This window comes from Eubalaena glacialis, chromosome 8 (assembly GCF_028564815.1).
Source record: "Eubalaena glacialis isolate mEubGla1 chromosome 8, mEubGla1.1.hap2.+ XY, whole genome shotgun sequence".
Classification (NCBI taxonomy): Eukaryota; Metazoa; Chordata; class Mammalia; order Artiodactyla; family Balaenidae; genus Eubalaena; species Eubalaena glacialis.
Window position 1 is genome coordinate 20,810,812 of NC_083723.1, and position 21,336 is coordinate 20,832,147.

Below are 21,336 nucleotides of genomic sequence, written 5' to 3' on the forward strand. Positions count from 1 at the left end.
GAGCATAGACCAGAGTACCAATCATCATTCCTTCATTTGAATGTTTGACTCTGTTCCTGGGATTTTGTTAGGTGCTCTTGAAATGTTAACAGTTTATAAGTTTGTTATGAGGGGAAAGTGGAAATAGAAATGTGTGGAAAAGAGCTAGGGGCTTTGATTAAATGCAGTGTCTTTCAAAAGATCTCTTATGCTGGAGATGAGTGAGGATGCCTAGACTTCTTAATTCTATTCTAAGTTAATAAATGAACAGGCAAAAGGGAATGGGTTTATTCATAATATTTGTGAGTTCTAGATGCTATCCTTAGGTAAGATTGGCCTTTTTAAATATATATTTACATTTGCTCTCTAATAGAGATACTTTAAAACTTAGGAAAGAAGGCATCCTTAGGTAAGATTGGCCTTCTTTAATATAAATTTCCATTTGTCCTCTGATGGAGATACTTTAAACTTAGGAAAGAAGGTAAAATGGTTATCATTTATTAAACATCTGCATATTCTACTAGAAGCTTTCATTTAATCCTTACAATTCCCCAAGGTACACAATATCAGATATAATTCCTATCCCCATTCAGCAGGGAAAAGAAAAATGAAACCTTCTACATTTGTGAGATATATGAGCCCACACTTATCTACATGTAGCCCTCCTGAAAACACATGGCCTTGAAAGTAAAATGTACTTTTTTTTCTTCTATGCAGGGCAGTTTCATTGATTAGTTTCAGTGGCAGCTTCCCATTCTACTCTCATCAATATTTCTCTGAAAGATAATGGCAGTCACTGGATTCTTATTTTTGCATTGATATAAAATATTATTTATTGTATCATTTTGTTTTGATGAAAAATAAATTACTGAACAGTAAAAATGCCTAAATTTCTGTGAGTTCAAATTACTTCTACCAAGTCTCTGTCTTCCCCATTTCCTTTAGAATCAATTAAAAATCAGTTGAATTTTTTCATAATAATAACCTAAGATAGTGGCTCCAGTGAAGAAGAGCAGTTTGAGAGAACACAGTCACTAGTTCTTGAAAAAACTTGCAATATCCGTATTTCCTATGCAGAAACAGGGAAGCATTTTATTATTCCATATGCTGTCTAAAGTCCCCAAATTCCCTCAGTGATAATGGAAATTTAAGTTAGCATTTCCAAGAAGTCATCATTCTCCCTTCCTTCAATGACTTAACTCATAATGGGAGTTTATAAATGGACCTAGTTCTATTCACAATCAAAGCAAATTGATAAGTGCTGTAGTTAATATGCCTTGGGATGAATATGACCTGCTTTCACTGGAATTATCATAAAAATACTTTCCCCTATAATCGCAGTGAAGAAATAAATCCTTAAAATTCCACCACACCTTAATTATTTTGGTTATAAGTTTATCTATAACTATACATCTACATGTATCAAAAACAAAAATAGGCTCTCAGATCTGCTTCACAAAAAAAGATAATAAGCATGAGATCTTTAAACTTGTTTAAAATTCCTCTAATGCCCAAGCCTATAACTTAGACATTTTAGAAGCCACAACAAGTTTAATAACCATGTCAGTTTATTAAATGGTCCTCGAAGCAGGCAGCACTTTGGTATAGCTTCCCATGGTGCTTGATTTTCAAAAGCTTATGAACTGGAAAAATCTGCTTTGTTAGATTCCAACCTAACTGTCTCCAGAGATATTTATGCTTTACATTTACATAACAAAATTACTAGTTAGTTTCAAGTGTGCTTTGAAAATGTGGCCATTTCTAATGTGACTACAAAACACTAGACATCTATAGCAAATGCTGAGTGCATATCAACATTCGCAGAGATCCAAAGATATGCTACTGATACGTAAATGTATTCAAAATTAAAGGGTATCCAATGACTCAAAATGCCTCCTAAAGTAGAGGTCAGCTTCCAAGCTGGACCGATCGATTATCAAGGTATTAAAAGATCTGCAACCTGTTAATATTTATTTTCTCACATACAAAAATGAAGAATTTAAATCAGTCCATAATAAGTAAATAGTTATATGGAGAAGTTGCTTTAAAGCCATTAAACGTGCACATCAACTTTTGTTCAAATTAAATGTTCCTTTGTTCCTGGATATTGAGGTCACTTTCATGTCCATCTCGGTCGCATTAAGATAACTAAATATCTTGAGTGTTCTGAGTTTATCTTTTTTCCGTGTAAGATATTTTAACTATTTTAAATTCTCTTTGAGTACCTTATATCTTTAAATGTGTTTTCAACAGAATATTTTCATTGCTTTAACTTTGCAATTATTCCTTATAGTTAAAGAGTAATGATTTACAACAGGAATCCAATCAGTAAGTCACCATAAGTTCAACAAACATGCCTTGACCACCCAGAGGTCAGGCAGGAGGCTCAGCGCTATGGTGTGGGGCTGGAGGGAGTGGGGCACATCCACGACACGCACCGCAGTTTAGTCATGGGGAGCCAAGATGTGAACACAAATCATCTCCATGCAAAGCAGAAAATGAGCACTATGAGGGTTCACAGGAAGGGGGAAAAATCCCTACTGCAGGGGGTGAGCAAGAAAGAAAATGTGATACTTGAAAAATAAGTAGAAATTTTAGGAAGCTGTGTTGGGGATTGTCCAATAAGGCAAATGGAAGGGGCTCAAGGTGAGTTTGAATAGAGATGTCTGTGTGAGGTGTAGCGGATGAAAGGACTTGAAAAACAGAGTAAGGTAAAACATGTGGAGGACTTGAAATAGCTGGCGAAGTTGACTTAGAAGGATTATGAATGGTTTTTTTTGGTTTTTTTTTTTAACAAGATAAAGCCAGCATTTGAGGGAAAGGTGACTGAGACTGGTGTGCAAAATTCATTGTATGTATGCGTGGGAAGATACACACACACACACACACACATACAATTACACATTCGGTGATACTTTCTTAGTATTTCATAGTATCTTTTCAGTGGTGTTTCTTTCATAAGTGGAGAGAACGTGGAGGCTAGCTTAGGGGGCCACTGTAATAGCTCAGGGAAATTCAGGGGAAGGGCCACAAGGTGTCCTAGGATGCTGGCAGGAAGACAGCTAGTGCCAGCCCCAATCTTCTGTGACTAAAGAGGTGAGAGGATTCTTTCTCCTGACACTTGATTAATTCAATACGTTAGGTCGTTGTCCATTTTTTGTAACTAGACTTTACATAGGCAGCAATTAGTACTTACAGCAGCTAATGGATAATGAATACATTCATTTCCTTCTTCAACTATGACATTGAAACGGGTCAACTTGGTTGATACAGGGGAGCAAGGAGGATAGTCAAGCTACCTGAAGATGAAACCTGATTTTTTTCTTTTTCTCTACAGTGTCTTCAGAGTATATTTTGTTTCCATTCTATAGTTTCTAGCATTTTGATAGTATAGAAATCCAGGGTGAAAAGTTATTAGCACTTTATTTTGTAAAATATATATCAATGTGATGTCTTCTTTTTATCAAGTTTTCAGCACAGATACTATTGCTTTTTGATTAAACATATCTGATGAAATTCACTTTATGCATTTTCCTTTGAAAGATTTTATTATAAGTGTTCTTTTCTAATGATCAAACATCTAGAAAATCCTATTTTAAAGGTTTCTGTATGTTACAAGTGTTAGTATAATATCCGAGGTAAAACAGTATCATTTTACACCTTGCCTGGTCTGTTGATCATTAATAACTCAGAAGAATACACTGCTCAGTGCAAAATTATCCATTCCCACCTCTTTACCGTGACTCAAGTTCATGTCATATTGACTGACCTTCATGGTGATAGCACATCACATGACATTATCCTGCTTCATATGCATTTTATGTTCCCATAAAATTAAGGAGGAAAAGACCTTAGGACCAGACAGTATTCAAGAGACTCAGTGAATTTGGAAAATACTAAGAGGCTCACACTTAAAAACCACCCTTCAGTGCTACATAGAGACATGTTGTCAGTCCACTCCATGTGTGAAAGGAGTCTGATTCTTGTCAGTGACCTTATGGATAATGATCCTTTTTAAATTACATTTTCCATACCAAAACTTTAACAGCTGTCTCTACCAGTATCGTGCATATATTCCTACAGGCCCCTAAAATCCATTTTCAGTATTTTTATCAGCTTCACGTAGAGTATGTATGCATGAACGTGTATGTACATACATGGGGGGAATATATACACATATATTTACATCTATACATTGAATTACACTTTCTTAGTATTTTATGATCTTTTTTCAGTGGGGTGTTTCCTTCATAAGGCCATGTTTATAGAATATGACCCAAGCTGCTTATTGTTTGAGGAAGGCAGCGGAATCCGACCTTCTGAGAAAAAAACTTACTTCCTCATTTTGCCCCTGAGACTGCATAAAATAGGAAGGTCAAGCTGATTCAGATAACAAGTTTGTTTTCCCTTTGTTTGTTTTTGCTTTTTAAGCTTTAAATGAAAATGTTTGCTGAAAGAATCAAATTATGCTTTCTACTTGTTAAAGAGGTATTTAAATAAGGTAATGGGTACAGCACGCACTTTGTCTCAAATGAACTCCATCCAAATAAATGTTTTCAGAAAGAGTTCAAGAATAAAATGAAAAAGCCAAAAACAGTTTCAGTCCACTTTTGCAATGAATCAAGAGAATTTACCATTTTTTCTGGTTCGGACCTCACTCATGAAAAGAAGGGGATTTCTTCAAGGCCAAAGGCGGTGAATTCAGGTGTCAGTCAACCTTTAGTTCTTCTGTCCTGGGGTGGTAATGTCAGCATGACCTATTAACCCTGAAAATTTTCAAATAAGTATCAGGGTAACTTAGGACCTAGACTAAGGTCCTAGATTGTGCTTTCAATGATGGGACTTACATGCTCTTTCTCCTTTCCCTCCCCCGCCTCTATCCTTTCTGATTTTAACAGCACTCGCAAACAAAATTACATGATGAATTTTTCACGACAACATGGGCTCAGGCACTTCTACAACAGAAGACGAAGGTCACTTAGACGATACCCATGAGGAATCAAAAAGTTTATTTTTCCTTCCAACTTGTGATGTGTTGTTTTCCGTTCTTTTAAATCTCGTACTGCATCTGATATCAGGAAATTTCTGTGAAGGACTTGGTGATTAACTGAAAGCCCTTCTCAAGACTGAGTATACACCACTTTCCCACACTGTGAACTAATGACAAGTGACTTATTTTCTCATAAGTAAATGTCTTCATGTTGATGAGTCTGTGCAAATTGTGATCTGTGGTAATATCAGTTACAGTATTGAAAATAAGAAATAGTTTAACAGAAAAAAAAGTTTAAGCACAAAAGTTTAAGAGATTTTATGTTTAAAATGTCATTTAGTACAGTATTTAACATTCTTGGTCACAAAGCTATTTAAGTGGACTGTATTTCAGCTATGTATCATGTTTTATATAATTAAATTATCATTGTTTGTCCTTTATGTATTCTGTTCTACAATATAACAACACATTGACACTGTATTTACTTATGTTGCAATATTTTGCTGCTGAATTTCAGGCTACTTATATTCTGCAGAAAATTCATTGAAATACCTACTCAAGAAGATAGTTGTAAAGATATTGTATCTCCTTTAATATACCCCTTGAAACGTATGTTGGCTTAGCGTTGTTTTGTGGATAAGAAAGATGCCTGACCTTGAAATTTTTTCTACTTAAAAATTGTGGATGAAGACCCTATCTCCCACAAAGGAATTCCCATTTCCTTGTCTAAAGATTCTTTTAAAGTGTTCTGTGGCTGATTTACTAACAGTAACTGCCATTTTGTGTCTGTGGTAACAGAGTGATTTGTAAAACAGTGGATGTTTTCATTGTGTTCTCTTTGTGGATTGTTTTTCCTGCGGGTCATATTCATACCTTTCTGATGAAGTTGTACCAACACCAGCAACATTATAATGGCCCTGTAGCCCTGAACTCTCTATTAACGTAACGAAAAGGTTGCACTCTAGGGTGAACCATGCTAAAAGCCCATGCTTAAATAAAAATTATGTTCAAAAGCCATTTGAAGTTCATTTGTCTTTATTTACTGTTAATTAAATTTTCTGTAGGATTTGTAAGCCTGGTCAGGTTTGGAAAGAACAGTGTCAAATAGATTTACTGTTTTTTTATTTTGTTTCGTCATTGATAATAGCAATTATGAAGCCACACTCTCAATGTAGCCATTTTTCTCTTAGTTTTTTTTCTATTATTCACTCTGTAATTACACTAAGAAAAGTCAGTAGAGAATTTTGAAAATTATTTAACTCCTGAAAATTTTGTTAGCTGCTGGCATAATGCCTAGCTCATAATAAGTACTCATGCATTCATTCAGCAAATATCTACTGAGTGCTTGCTATTTGACAGGCACTGTGCTAAGTGTTGAGGATAAAAATGCTGATTGAGACGTTTTCCCTGCTTGCTTTTAACATCTACAAAAAAATAAATATGTTGATATTGTTGAATTTGTTGGCTTTCCAGAGGGCTAAAAAAATATACCCAGGTAATAAAGGGCTGAATGGCAGTAGTATTTCTCACTGGATGATCTCCAATGAGATTGGAGATCATTGGATTTCTCATTGAAACGATAAGGCTGATCTCACTGAGAAGTTTAGTTAAATTTTATTTTGAGTCTGGTATCAAATCCATTGTAAATCCTTGCCTTGGTGATACAAGGCCTTCTTTTTTCTACCTGATATATGACATATTGTATAATTCGGTGCATATGTGGCCCATAAATGTTTATAAATATTGTATGTTAATTGTTGATTCTCCTTTCTTCGTTCACAAATTGTCTGCTGCTGGTTCACCATTTGGTGGTATTTTTGTTTCATTTTTTTCATTGGTACGAGGGGTTGAATTTTCCCCAAAGCCTCATCTTTCCAAGTAACTTATATGTGCCATAGAACTACCCCCTTACTACGGCTGAGATATTTTCATTGCTCCCATCCACGTGTCTTGCTGTCAGAACAGGATTTGAACTCCCCACCAATTCATCTCCTCGAAATTTTAATAGCATAAGTTGGGACTCACATCTATTGGTTTATTTAATTTGAAAACATAGTTAAAGTAGGAATTCAAGTATTGTTGGCTCAACTGACTTATCTTGCTAAAGGAAACAAAGTTTAGTAACCGATAAAAAGTATTTGTATGGCCAAGTTTCCATGGTTTCTACACTGTTGTCTCTTATTCACTGTACATTTTAATGTAAACTACACTCATATCTAATTTAAATATATTCAATATCACACGTATTTTACCTTTTACCTAAGAAAGAACTTAACACATATATTACTTTTAAAATTCCCCAAACTGAGGTTGTCACTAGCACTCTCTTCCTTATGTTCCAAGGTTAAAGAAAGAATTAGAGGGGATCACTTAAAACATGTACCCATTCATTTTAATGTTTTCCAGTTGATATTTCTGACAGCAAATTGTATATGTCAGCAAGACCCCAGATGCTAGGACATCAAGAATACTGAAAATAAGAAAATACGGTTAATACAAATCTTTGTAGAGAGTAGTATAGTATCAGTAACATTGAATATGTTATAATATCAGTAAAAATTGTATTTGTGTATACAGCATGACGAAGCTACTTCTGGGTATTTACCATAGTAAAACTCTCACATGTATACACAAAGATTTGTGCAAGAATGTTCACAGCAGCATTATTTGTACTTGCAAATAATGGGAAGCAATCCAAGTGTACATCAACAAGAGAATGGACAAATTGTGATTTATTTGCATAATAGAACATTGTTTGGTAGTGAAAATGGATAAACTTAGAGTACACCTATTAACGATAACAACAAAAGTTGCAAAATTATAAATGTAGTATGATGACATTTATCAGATATGAAACTTGCAGACAAGTACTGTAAATTGCTTATGAATACATGTATACGTTGCAACTATAAAAACTATAAAAGCATGTATGGGAGTGATACATACAAATGCATGATGGTAGTTACCTCGGGTGAGGAAGTAAGATCAGAGTGGGGGATGTGGAAGACATTGTATCTAAAATATTTTATTTCTTTTTTAAAAGTCAAAAGATAATATAATGTTAAGACTTGAATGAGTTGTGTGCGTACAAATGGGCTTGTCATATTTCTGTTCTCATGTGAGGATCTAAATATTATAGCAAAAAAAAAAAAAGAATAGGGAATTCCCTGGCGGTCCAGTGGTTAGGACTCGGCGCTCACATTGCTGGGGGCCTGGGTTCAATATCCCGCAAGCTGCGTGACACGGCCAAAAAAAAGAAAAGAATAAATAGGCTTTGTCAGGCAGATTCAAAGGGGAAATATATTCTAGCAATAGAGCAGCGTGTGCAAAAATGCAAAGACGGGAAGCAGCTTGGCACCTTGGGGGAGTCAAAGCTCATTTGAATTTGAGGAGGGGCGCCGGGGAGCAGCCTGGAGAGACGCCAGGGTCCAGGGTTGCTGGGGGCCTTAGGAGGGAGGGAAGGGGAGCACTTTCTCAAACTAACAAAATTCAGCTTTACCCAGGAGGCGCCAGGATAAGTCCACTCTGACCAAAGTGTGGAGAGGGGTTGGAGTTAAGAAAAGAAGCTGAGAGACTGGAATTAACAGGTAGATCTGGGACAACAGCTGAGGAATAATTTTAAGTTGTCTGATAAGAATGTTGCTAAGGATTCGTACTTCTCCAGAGAAACTACAAACTGCTTCACATACAAAATATAGTAGTAAATACAAAAAGTAACTATGTGTTTATTATCTATTGTGCAGAAGGAAAAGAAAAAAAATAGCTGTTACTGAAAGAATTCCAGTTCAGAGGTGAGAGGGGCTTGTCATCATAACTGTATCTTCTATTTAGTCCTTTGGGTGCTTATTATAAATGAATTTTTACAGTATTTTTTAAACCCAACATGGATGGAAATGGATGCTGTCTTTATAGACACGGAAGACCATGCAATGACAATGGGAAAGTCTGCCTCTCTCCAGCGGCCTTATTACCTTATTCCAGCCCCTGGTTCCACTGTCCAGAAACCATGCCAATACAGCAGAGAAAGAAAAGTTAAGTCTGGAAACATGACTTTTATGGAGAGAATACTGGTTGAATAATATATGGATATACATGTGAATAATAAAAAGGCACAGAAACTGTGTGTAAGAAATATTGCCTCAGTAAATCTAGAGACAGTAAACTAACTTACAGCAAAATTATTATAAGAATCCCTTAATGTTACTATCCATGGAAAACAGACATACTATGATAAGTCAGGCACTTTTCACCACATCTGCAATCACCGTAACAAAAACTAAACAACTCCCTTAAACACTGAAGAAACCCAGGCATTCCTAATTTTAATGTAATTTCTTTCATGTTCATATTTTAGGTGATTCAAAGTTGATTATTTGGTGTTCCTCTAAATTTCCTAACTGTAATATTTATAACTATAAAATGTTGGAAACTACATAAATATCCAAACATACATGAGTGTTTGAACACAGTGTGGTACATATACACAATGGAGTATTATGTAACTGTAAAAAAGAATGAGGATAATCTCTGTGAAGTGATATGGAGTGATTTCCATAGATACTGGGACGTGAAAAAAGCTAAGCACAAAAGAGCATTTACAGTCACTCTTTGTTTAAGAGAGAAGAGGAAACAGAACACATAGCTATACCTGCTTAGCTTTATGGAGAGAAACCAGGAAGAATAAGACAGGAAATCATGAAGTTGGTTACTCCCGGGGGGGGTTGGGTGGCATGAGTGGAACAAAGGAGGGAAGACATTTCTCTGACTATTAACATTTGTATAGCTTTCACTTTGGAGGTCAATGTTAATCTACAAGTTCAAAAATTAAATCAAGCCACCAAACTGAAAGTAAACTCATCTCTAAACTAGAAACAATAGCACTAACTCACAAAGTTGTTGTGATATAAGTTAATACAGGTAAGGTGCTTAGAACAATGCCAAGCACATGTGCCAAACACTGAATAAGTGTTACTCAGTATTACTATTACAACTGTTATTATATTAGGTACCTGAGCAGTACTTCCAAAAATAGTTTATAATCCACCTGTCTACAGTGTTGCTACTCAATATTTGGTCCTCCAATCGGCCCACCAGCCCCACCTAGGAGCTTGTTAGAAGTGCATATCTCAGGCCCAACCCAGACCGACTGAATCAGAATCTGCATTTTTAACAAGATCCCCAGGTGATTCCCATGTACATTATAGTTTAAGTACTGGGCTGCAGGACCTGTGTGTGACAAGGTAATCTCCTAAGATGGCAAAGAACAGTGTCAAATGGACGACAACAGAAAGTCATGTCACAGGAATCCCATTCCTTCTCAGTATCTCACTCTGTTAGGATTTATTCAAAGATGATCAAAGCCTGAAGAAAAGCAAAATTGGTTTTACACACAGGCCGAGATACCAGTAACTTCCTCATCCCAGGACTCTCAGGCTGGTGTGGTGCCCTTGAAGAGAGTGCCCTCCTGTGGAGTAGAGAGGAAATTTCCAGCTCTTCCTCCCGGCCCGCGCTGCGAGGGTGATACCCGGCCTGCCTGGGAAAGAATCTGTCGCGCACGTTTGCAGGTAAAGTGTTCATCTGAGGCAATTCGTCAAAGCTTTAAAAAACAAAACAAAACAAAACAACTGCACTGTCAATTCAGTATTGTCATCGTTCCTGTGTCAATGTGAGTCTCCATAACGAGTGTATTTTGAAATATCTGTTAGAGTATTTTCATTAAAAAAAAAAAAATGCAGTAAGTGATGTTTCCCGCTTGAATACTGTCGCTTGTCTATTGTGTTTGCTGCACGAATCCCATCTTGAGGAGTCCGTGGGCCGCGGGAGACGAGCGCGGGTGTGGCTCGCGCAGCGCTGGGGGGCTGGACGCGCGGGGTGTGGCTTTCCTTCCACCTTAGAAGTTCGAGAGGAGGCTCTGGGTCGCAGGGGTCGCGCGGCGCGGCGCGACGGGGGGCGGGGCGGGCTCGGGTTACGGGTCGCGCCGGGCGCCGCGCCTCCACTGCCGGTCCGGGGAGCAGCGGCGCGGCGTCGAGGCGGCAGCAGCTCCGGAGCGCGGCGGGGCGGCGGCTCCGCCCAGGGCAGCGCCGGGCAGCGCCGGCCGGTGAGTGCGCGCGGGCCGGGGCCGGGGCGGGAGCGGCCGCGGCGCGCGCAGAGCACCCCCCGCCTGGTCCGCGGGGGCCCACGGGGCTCCCTGCGTCGCCGCCTCTCCCGGCGTCTTTAGCTCCGCTCTGTGTCTCGGGCTCTCTACCTCTCCGAAAACCCCTTTCCTAAAACGAATTCAACATTTGACGTGCCCACGCCTTGGCCGTCTCTCACCCCTGACAGGATAAAGTCTGAAGAAGCGCCTTCCTTTGCCAACCTGCCGCCCCGAGGCCGCGGCCGCACAGCTTCTTTACCCGACGTTTGCGTCTTCACTGGACGTGTGCATCCCTGTGGTTCTAACGCAACCCTCTGGTCTTTACAGTTTTGTTTTCGTAGCTTCTCAGGCGCCCAGAACCCTCCGCCTTGCCCTGCTGTGCGCAGCCTCAAGCCGCGTGTACCCCAGCCCCAAGCCGCGTGTACCCCAGCCCCGGTGCTGCCCTTCGCCTTCTCCCTGGGGCCCGGCGCCGCCCCCAGCTAAGCCGGGAGCCGGGGTGCGCTCGCCGCTTGGACGACTCGGGTTCCCCCAGGGGAGCTGTGGTTCGGAGACTGGGCCGCTCCCCCGCCTCCTCCCGGCGCCCGGGGCGTTTGAACCTCGGGTCTCCGGCCTCTCCCTGAGCGGAGGGCTTGCTGAGAGCCTTCCTGCCCTAGAACTTGGTAGTGGTGGCCTCCGGCCTAAGCAGTGGGCGCTTAGGCGGGCGCTCTACCGTAATAGCGGCTCTGATATGCTGGCCTCTGAAAGCCCTGACTTGGAAAACAGTTGATCAGGAAATCAGTTCGCTGGCATTGACTGCGTCGCTGGGGCGCACTCTGGGCCAGACCCACGAGGAAGCAGCATGGAAACCCTAAAGCAGCGGTCAGATAGGCTGTGAGGCAGGTGGGGAGATTCTTTTCCTCACCGTGATGACTGTGTATCAGTGTGGAGTCTAAAACTCTCAAAACGTGAATGGAAACACAACAAAAATGGCAATTTCGGGGTGGAGGGTGGACCGAGATTCATCTTCTTCTTATCTGAGAACTGGGAACAATCTCTAGTGTTATATAAATATATCATTTAAGGTGAGCTTGGAAATGGAGAGGAATTTGAAGCATGCAATAGGATGCATAAGCCTTTCTGAAGTGAAATTTGAAATAGGTTTTTGCCAGGCGACCCTTCTAATTACTTCTGTAGTGTTTCTCTGTTTCTGAAGACTTTCAGGCAGGGGACGGGAGGCAGGAGAGAGAAATTCAAGCCAATTTGCATTAGAAAGAAACGGGGAAGAATTCCTAGGTAAGGTTGCTATGGCTGATATCTTAAGTGCACTGCTGGAAAGCATTCTAGCCTGTTAAGTAACACCTGAAGCCCCAATTCTGTTACGTAGCATTTCTTTCTTTTTTTTTTTTTCTCTTTAACTACTCTGAAACTATACAGAGTTACACGTTCCTCATTAATTTATGAGTGATACCAAAAGGATTGACTCAATCCAACAAGAATTTGAGCACCTTTCCTGTATGAGGTGCTTTGCTAAGAGCTGCAGAAGAATGGAAGATGGTGGAACTTTGTAATTAAAACAACAACAGCAACAACAGTGGACTGATTTGTAAGGTGTAGATGCAGGTGTGCACTGCCTGTTCAATTTAAAATCAAAAACAGTTGGGCTTCTCTTCATGCTAAATGCCATGTGTAGCCCCTGATAACCTAATCATTTGGCAGTTTTATCCTGCCATTGCAGGTGGTCTGCATTTTAGTAATTCCAAAGTAAAGGGTTTTCTAAGTAATACAACTAAATAAGAAAGTAAGTACGTTTTCCTTAGCGTTTGCATTACCATTAAGTTAATGAAGTCAAAATCAACAAGAAAAATTAGATGATGATTTTCCTTTCCTTTGGTTTCAAACTAGTGAAATCTTGCACAAAAGAAGACAGAGTCAGCATGAATAAATTTAATTTCTGGTGCTTTCCAAACTGTTTTATTTGAGTCCATTCTTTTGGAAGATAGATCCAGTTTCATGAAATCTTTCAAGCCTTCTTTTGAAAGATAGTTCCAGAGGCCAACTTCGTAAAACCTTTCACTGTAGATACCAGAAGCCATCAACATCATCATCAGCTTCCCAATTTTACCCTTGAAAACAGTTGTATTCTAGGGGACTTTTGGGGAGGGAACAGGCCTTTTCTAAAATCTGGCCAAAGCTAGGGACTTTATCCCTAGAAAAAATGCACACTCATTTAGAATGTTGTGTATCTTTTGGAGGATTCATGGTATCTTGCTTAAGAACAAGGGCAGTGGGACTTCCCTGGTGGCGCAGTGGTTAAGAGTCTGCCTGCCAATGCAGGGGACACAGGTTCGAGCCCTGGTCCGGGAAGATCCCATGTGCCGTGGAGCAACTAAGCCCGTGAGCCACAACTACTGAGCCTGTGCTCTAGAGCCCACGAGCCACAACTACTGAAACCTGTGTGCCTGGAGCCCGTTCTTTGCACCAAGAGAAGCCACCGCAATGAGAAGCCCGCGCACAGCAACAAAGACCCAGCACAGCCAAAAATAATAAATAAATAAATACATTTATTAAAAAAACAAAAAAAGAACAGGAGCAGTAAATAAGTCAGAAGGTAGGTAGATGGAGGAAAATGGAAATGAAGCAAAGATGTGAATAAATCCACAGACTGTAGATATATTTTAATTTACTTCAAATGGAATAAATACCTGGCCTTTTGAGTAAGTGTTCTGTGAATGGGAAGTAATAATTGTATTCGTTGTAAAAGACTGAAGACAAATTAGTCCTATTAATTTTTTAGTTGCTTAAGATCAGCTTTTGAACATCATGAATCTCTTTTTTCAATTTTTCTTGTTCTTCTCAAGGAAAGTGTTTCTGAGATGATTTTTCTCTTGGCACTGATGCCTCATTCAGAACAGTTTATCACGCGTCAACTTTTCTATTATGGGAATGGTTGAGTTCAAAATTTGAACTTGCTCGCTCTCACACAACACATACTAGTAGTTTACCTTTGGGAAGGAGATATATATATTTATATTATATAACTACCATATTCAATGTGAACCACTGTGATAGCAGTGGTTGTGTCTTGGAGAGAGTTGGTTAGTATTAGGAATGAGTGGACAGCATTAAGAATATTTTGGACATAACTTCTTTTAAAAAGAAACAGTAACCAGTGGATTAACTTTCCTTCTTCTATCCCCAGGGCCAAGGAGCAAGCTCTCCCATCTCCAGCTCTCAGCCTCACAGATCAAGATTTCACTGAGCTGCACTAGACCTCCCATCTGGGGACCCTGTCCCCTGCTCTGTGTGCTGCACGTTGGATCTGGGTAAGTCGAGGCCCCTGGAACTAGTAAAATGGGAGAGTGAGTCATAGGTAGTGATGAATTTTACCTGGACTACAAGATTCCTTAATATTTCCAGAAGCCTATATCACGTAGCACTATTTGAAAGAAAGAGAATGCCAGAACCATCACGGCTTACTGTCTCCTTTTAACTTGGATCAGGACCAACCTAACTGATCCTTAGATATGAACCAGTTTTAACTTATCTTATTTTTGAGTGACAACTAGGTAACTGGTCACAACCCTAGAATGTCATTGATAGGCATTAACTGGATTACTAAATTAATGGAGATCATGGTTTTAATCCAAGTTCTCTCCTTAACTAGGTATGTGATCTTGGTTAAGTAACAAATCAATTAAATTATTTGGACCTTAATTTTTCTATGTATAAAGTGTGTGTCATGGGATCAGTGGTTCTCAACTACTGTGTAGTTCCATGCATTTGATGGAACTGGAGAGTTTATTTAAAATATGTGTATACACTGGGTCAGAGATTCTGATTTAATTGGTCTGGGGCAGGCCCAGACATCTCTGTTTTTTAAAAGTCCCCCCACCCCCCCCAGGAAACACTAATGTCCAGCCAAGATTGAGAATCGCTGGGTTAAATAAATGCTAAGAACTGATTCTAAGGTTGTGTAACCTAAACAGAGAAAAGCAGTAAAATCTGCTTTCATGCATAGCTTGGCCCAGCGTTACGTCCACTCCATGGTAACCAAGCCTAAACACGCCTTTCTAAGAAGCAGTCCAAATCAAGCAATTTAAATTTATTCAGGGAAGATGCTGTGCCTTCTCGTCATTTCAGTATTCCCACAATGCTTTGCGAGTTATCGGCACCCCGTTCATTTTGATGGACTGAATTAGGTGTAACTCTGCCCATCTAAAATGATTAGCTGTTCCTGAAGGTCCCCAGAGACGATTATCTCTCTTCTCTCGGTATCCATGCCAGTGTTTACTGGCCTATTGAAAGTTTCTCCTAGAGATGATCTGTGACTTTCTGGGGTTGGGGAGAAGGTGTCAGCAAGGGATAAGGATGATCACATCGATCGTTGCTGAAATGTGAGCTTCTGTGTCCAAACTGAGATAAAAAAATGATCCTTACACCTTCTCAAGTAGTTGTAGACTATCGAGTTACCAGAACCGGGATAGGAGCACATTGTTTACTTTCATCAGTTGTTGGGACCTAATCTTGTTGCCATTACACTGTAAATTCTGTACGTGTTCACACTTTGAAAATTATTCTTCAGTTTAGAGATAGGAGTTATTAAATTGTAATCCATGAAATTTATTTCTGTTTATCCTACCCTTTTTTTCCTCCCACTGCCCTTTGTATCCCAAAACACTTAGAAGAAGAAAAAAAACTATGTATGTGTGACTGTCAGATCAGTAAAGGGAAATGGACCTGAGTTGACAAAAGATGGAAAGGCATTAAGAAGGAAACGTAAAACAAGGCTAAGGAGGCTCATGGATTGTAAGGAGCTACACTTAATTTCTTTTCTCTCTGCTATTGGTCTTAGAGCTGCTACACATTTATTCTCAAGTTTTCTAAACTTTAGGCAAATCGGATCCCACCTGCTGTGTGTTGGTAGATGCGGGCTTGTGGCCCATGATCCCTACGTGTTCCCTGCATCTTCCATACACAGTGCGTGGAGTGGTATCTTCATGGGTGAATTGGCAGCCTGGACATACTTGGTCTAATTCAGCACTGACCAATCCCAGAGCCTGACTTAATCCTAAATAATGTCTTAGGTTGGGGAATATTTTTTTCTGGAGTGGAAAGCTGCTGGCTCAGGAGCTCTTTACTTTTGTGTCTGGGAGCTGCCCTTACCTGGCGTCAAAAATCTGATGGAGAACCACAGACTCAGCTCAGCCCCGCACTCTCCATCCTCCTAGAGCTGGCTGCACTCAGAAAAAATTCTGAGATTGGATTCGTTTTATATGTTTATTGCTGATCATTGTTCCCAAAGATTTAGTGGTATTGGGCACAGGCTGTTTTGTTATTTCACAATTTCTTCTTTATCTACTTCTTAAAATGAATTAAGATAGGAATAAATGTACTAGAAAAAGATGGTTTTATCATCATAACTTTAAATCTAATGAAAAACTTAATTCTTGCTAAACTCAAACACCCAATTATGTGTTTATATATAAGCATTTGTCCTCCCACAAATCTAATTTTTGAAGCTAGTAAGTATAATCAGGGTTGGTCTGGTTCTTAGGATTATCGTTTGTTTGCTTTTTAATCTTTACTTCCTCAAGGTAATTAGAAATGATAACATCTTCTTAACTGGTCCCTGTTTTCTTGAACACTTTTAACAACAATCTCCAAAGCTAGCAGGGTATTTTGTTTCTTCCTTCCTTCCTTGATTCACTTATCCATTCAACAAATGTCTAATGAATTTCTGCTTTGCACCTGTCCTCCTGTAGCTTTCATTTTTGCGAAGGGAGGAGGGGAGACAGAAAATAAAGACGTAAAATACATTGTGAGTTAGATGGTGATACGTGCTGTGGAGAAAAAGAAAGCTGGGAGGAAGGCAGTGGAGAAGTTGGTTGGGCAATATTTAAAATAAGATGGCCTGAGAAGGTGACCCTGAGACTAGACCAGAAGATGATTAAAAAAAAAAAAAAAAAGAATAGGTTATGGAGCTTTCTGGGAGTGGAGCTTTCTAGCCAACACAGTGGCCCTGAGGCAGGTGTGGCCCTGGCACATACACAAAACAGCAAGGAGGTCCGAGTGGCTGGAGCAGAGTGATGAGGGGGGAAGTAGAAGGAAATGAAATCAGCAAAGGGGTGGCTGTGGGGTGGAGTTTGGGAGGGTGGGGAAGATCTTGTAGGGCCCTTTCAGTGGGATACTTCTAAGGTGAAATGAAGATGCGGCTTCTTACTGTTTAGTCAAAACAACGGAAGCGCTGTGATCTCTGTTTCTTCTTTGTTACACCCTCTGGATGTTACCAGTTTTTGTTTCCTCATCAAATCATGCTCTACCGATATTTCCCCTTGTGGTTTCTTTATCCCCAAGGCTGTCTCTGGAGTGGGATTCAGTCTTCCCATCTTTGCTTTCTTGATGCCCTGAAGATTAGGCTTGCCCTTCCTTTTTAAAGAATGTGCCATTAGTCAATAAGGAATAAAAATTGTCAGTACCAAAACCAACAATCATGAGAGAAATTAATAAACTTATACAATGTATATCCTTGGTTTATACTGTAGTCCAGACACAAAGTGGTTGCATTGCTAGTGAATAGAATTTAGCCTGTGTGATTTGTTGGGTCCGCACATTGTTTTATAAAAATTTGTGTTGGTTTCCAACATTTAAAAGTTAAGAAAGTTTTCATTAAAATACAGTTTCAAGTTCTCTTTGAAAATTGAATGTTCTATTTATATGAAGTTCTAGAATAAGCAAAACTAATCTATGACGATGGAAATCGGAACTGAGGCTGCCTGACATGGGGGTGTGGCAGGGATTGACTAGGTAGGGCCACTAGGAGAAATTCTGGATGATGAAAAGGTTCTGTGCATAGTAGTCTGAAATGCATGATAAAACACATTAAACCATACACTGATCTGTGCAGTTCACTATATGTCAGTCGAACCTCAATATGAAGAAAGTTTAAAATGGAAGCCAACATTCAGTGAGAGCTGACTAGCACTGACCACTTCGGACTTGGCATGTGCTCTTGAGATTGGCACAGACTCACCTGGTTCACTTCAATCATTGTCATTACCTACCTGGCCCCTGTAGGTGGTATTGGTGTGTGGTTCCTGCAGTAGTGGTTTTGGTTTCAATTATCGATGGAGAACAAATCTGAAGGGGCCTGATATGCTTAACTGGCAGTGGAGAAATTATTACCTGCCTCCTCGGATTGTATGTGAAGCATGTAACAAAAACATAAACCTGGTAGCTTGGATCCATCCCTCAATTAGCGGTATTCTCAAATCTGGGATTCTCAGAGGTCTCTGAACATAAATCTCACCTTTCCTCGCAAATGTAAGGGTCGCCTACGTTTGCAGACACCTCCTCTGAAAGTATAACGGAAAGTACCTTTCAATCCTATTATCAGCACTTAAGACTTACTTTTATTATGTTTGTTATGAAAATAATAGGGTCTACTGTGGAAATCCTAGAAAGTACAGACAAGAAGAAAATAAAATTACCCACAATTCCAAACATAACCCCTGTTTACCATTTTGTGGTAAATACTTTCACATTTTTCTCCATACATCTATATATACTTTATATTGAAAATACGTTTACTATGTAAAATTTAGCACACAATCACCCAATTTGCAAAATGAAAAAAAATAATAAAGATGAAAGATGACAGACTAAGCACAGGCATTTGCCTTCCCTCTATCCTATAACCCTTTTTAAATGGCTGTAACATTATACAAATAGTAGGAAGAGCTCTGAAGAGAATGGGATAGCGAAATGTTTGGAGGCAAGTTGCTGATGAACAGAACCAAGATTTGGATCACCACCATGATCAGGAAGGACCACCATGGGAGGGAGAGTGACCCTCTAGAAAGAAGCTCTGAGCATGAAGTCAGCAAGGACAGAGAGCGGGCATAAGCAGGGGGGCCTGAAAGCAGAGAGACTGATGGAAAGTCTATGAATCAGTTAAGGTGAACCAATGCTTTTAATGTGAGTTTGGCATTGCAGAGCAAATCCTTTCTGTTTCTGGCATTTGAAAAGAGGGGTGCCCCTAGCCTGAAGGCCAGCTCTTGCCTCCTCATCCTAAAGTCAGGCTAGAAGTTGAAGAGCCTGCTCTGCTATACAAAACCTCATAATCACCATTCCATTCAGGGAGGGATCCTATCCTGGAAACACTTATATACATGATAGTGGAGGAAAGTGATCCCAGTTAACCAGAAAAGTCAATGAAGTCTTTCATTTATTTAAATATATATATATATATATATATATTTATAAAACCACGAATAACCTGACATATGAAGGAGCATGAAAAAAAAAAAACCAACAACACCAAAATAAACAGTTATTAATGTCAGAGGGGAGATCGTTTATTTTATATTTATTTATTTATTTATTTAGGCTGCACCGGATCTGTAGTTGCGGCATGAGAACTCTTAGTTGTGGCATGAATGTGGGGTCTAGTTCCCTGACCCCAGGGATCAAACCCAGGCCGCCTGCCTCGGGAGCGTGGAGTCTTCCCCACTGGACCACCAGGGAAGTCCCAGGGGAGATTGTTTACAATAGCTTTAAACTTTGAGTAACCAAATGGGAAGCAGGGGGGTCGGGGGGGGGGGAGATAAGCTAGGAGTTTGGGATTAACAGATACATACTACTATATATAAAATAGATAAACAAGACCTACTGTATAGCACAGAGAACTATATTCAATATCTCATAATAACCTATAATGGAAAAGAAGCTGAAAAATAATATATGTGTGTGTGTGTATATATACACATACTGTATAACTGAATCACTTTGCTATACACCTGAAACTAGCACAGCATTGTAAATCAACTATACTTCAATTAAAAAATAAAATCTAAGGACTATCAAAAAAAAAGAAAAAAAGAAATAAAATAGCTTTCGAAAAAATGTGAGTACCCTCAGAGTGATTAAAAAGATATTGTTTCCATACAACAAAAACATAATTCTATAAAGAAAAAGTATAATCAAAAAACAAACAGGCAAAAAAAGATCTTGAAAATTTTAAAAATAATTACTAAAATAAAAATTAATTTATTAGAGCAGCTGAAAGATAAAGTTTAAGAAATCTCCTGGAATGTACAATGAAATCAAAGAGATGGAGAATATATATGCTAGAAAAGATAAGAAACATAGAGAAACAGTCCATTAAGTCCAATTTCAGCCTATTGGGGCTCTAGAAAGAGAAAACAAAATGGAAGGGAAGAAGTTGACAAAAAAATACTAGGAAAAGATTTCCTGTAGTTGAGGAAAAGCATGAGATAAAAAGGATCCATCAAATGAATGGAAAAATATCTATATAGAGATACAATCATTATAAAATTTCAGAGTCAAGGATACAGAGAGGTTCCTAAAACTTTCTGAAAGAGAAAATAAAGTCACTTAAGATTGATGTAAAGCTTCTCATCATTGAACTGGATATTAAACTATAGTGGAGCAATGCCTTCAGAGTTATGAGGGAAAAAGATTTTGAACTTAAAATTCTATTGCCAGTGAAATTATTAAGTGTGAGAGTAAAATGAAGACATTTTCAGATCTTCAAAGACTCAGGCAATTTACTTGCAAGTACCCTTTCTGAAACAGTTACCTAAGGATGTGCTCTAGCAAAAAGAGAGTAAAAAGTAAGAAGGAAGAACATGTGAAATAAGAGTGTTACTCCCCAAATGCAGTCCTAGGCTGGCAGCTTTGTACCAGGCTTAGAAGGAAATTGATACAAATTAAAACAAGTAGTCAGTAAACTCCAAGAAGAATGACTTTAAGAAGAACTAAGTAATTTCTGTTCAACAGATAAAACCAGTAATGAACTGTATTCACATAGTTATAATAACAGGACATCTAGCAACCTGGAGAACTAAACTGAGTCATACAGACCTCCCTTCAGTACAAACATACAAAAATAAAGAATAAAACACAATGACATGTTTAAATAAGTAGTTAACTTTAAAATAAAGACTGCCAGAAGAATGCAGGAAATGGTTTAAAAGAGCACTAAGTGCAAGCGTATACTCAGCACAACCATAGCAGTTTCTCTGGGGGATACAGATCCTGGGGTGTGGGGATGGGATCATGCCATTTAAATCTGGAAGGAAGACGTGACCTCAGGCCCAAGGAGACAGGGAACCTCTTCTCACCTCCCTCCAATTTGATATGAGCTCACAATTTTAAAAACCTACAAACCACCATAAGGGAGTTTCAGCAAACAAAACAAATAGAAGAATCAGATCCCAAAGAATTGAAAATAATA

The 21,336-nt window shown here is 39.1% G+C and overlaps 1 protein-coding gene across 1 annotated transcript in view; it reads left to right on the forward strand.

The window, feature by feature from the left end:
* RELN (reelin) overlaps positions 1–5,189 on the forward strand; it is a 535,801-nt gene extending 530,612 nt beyond the window's left edge. The window contains exon 64 of the mRNA XM_061197622.1: positions 4,878–5,189. Within this exon, the coding sequence (XP_061053605.1) occupies positions 4,878–4,974 (97 nt within the window). The 3' untranslated portion in view covers positions 4,975–5,189. The remainder of the gene's footprint in view (positions 1–4,877) is intronic.
* Positions 5,190–21,336: the final 16,147 nt, after the last annotated feature.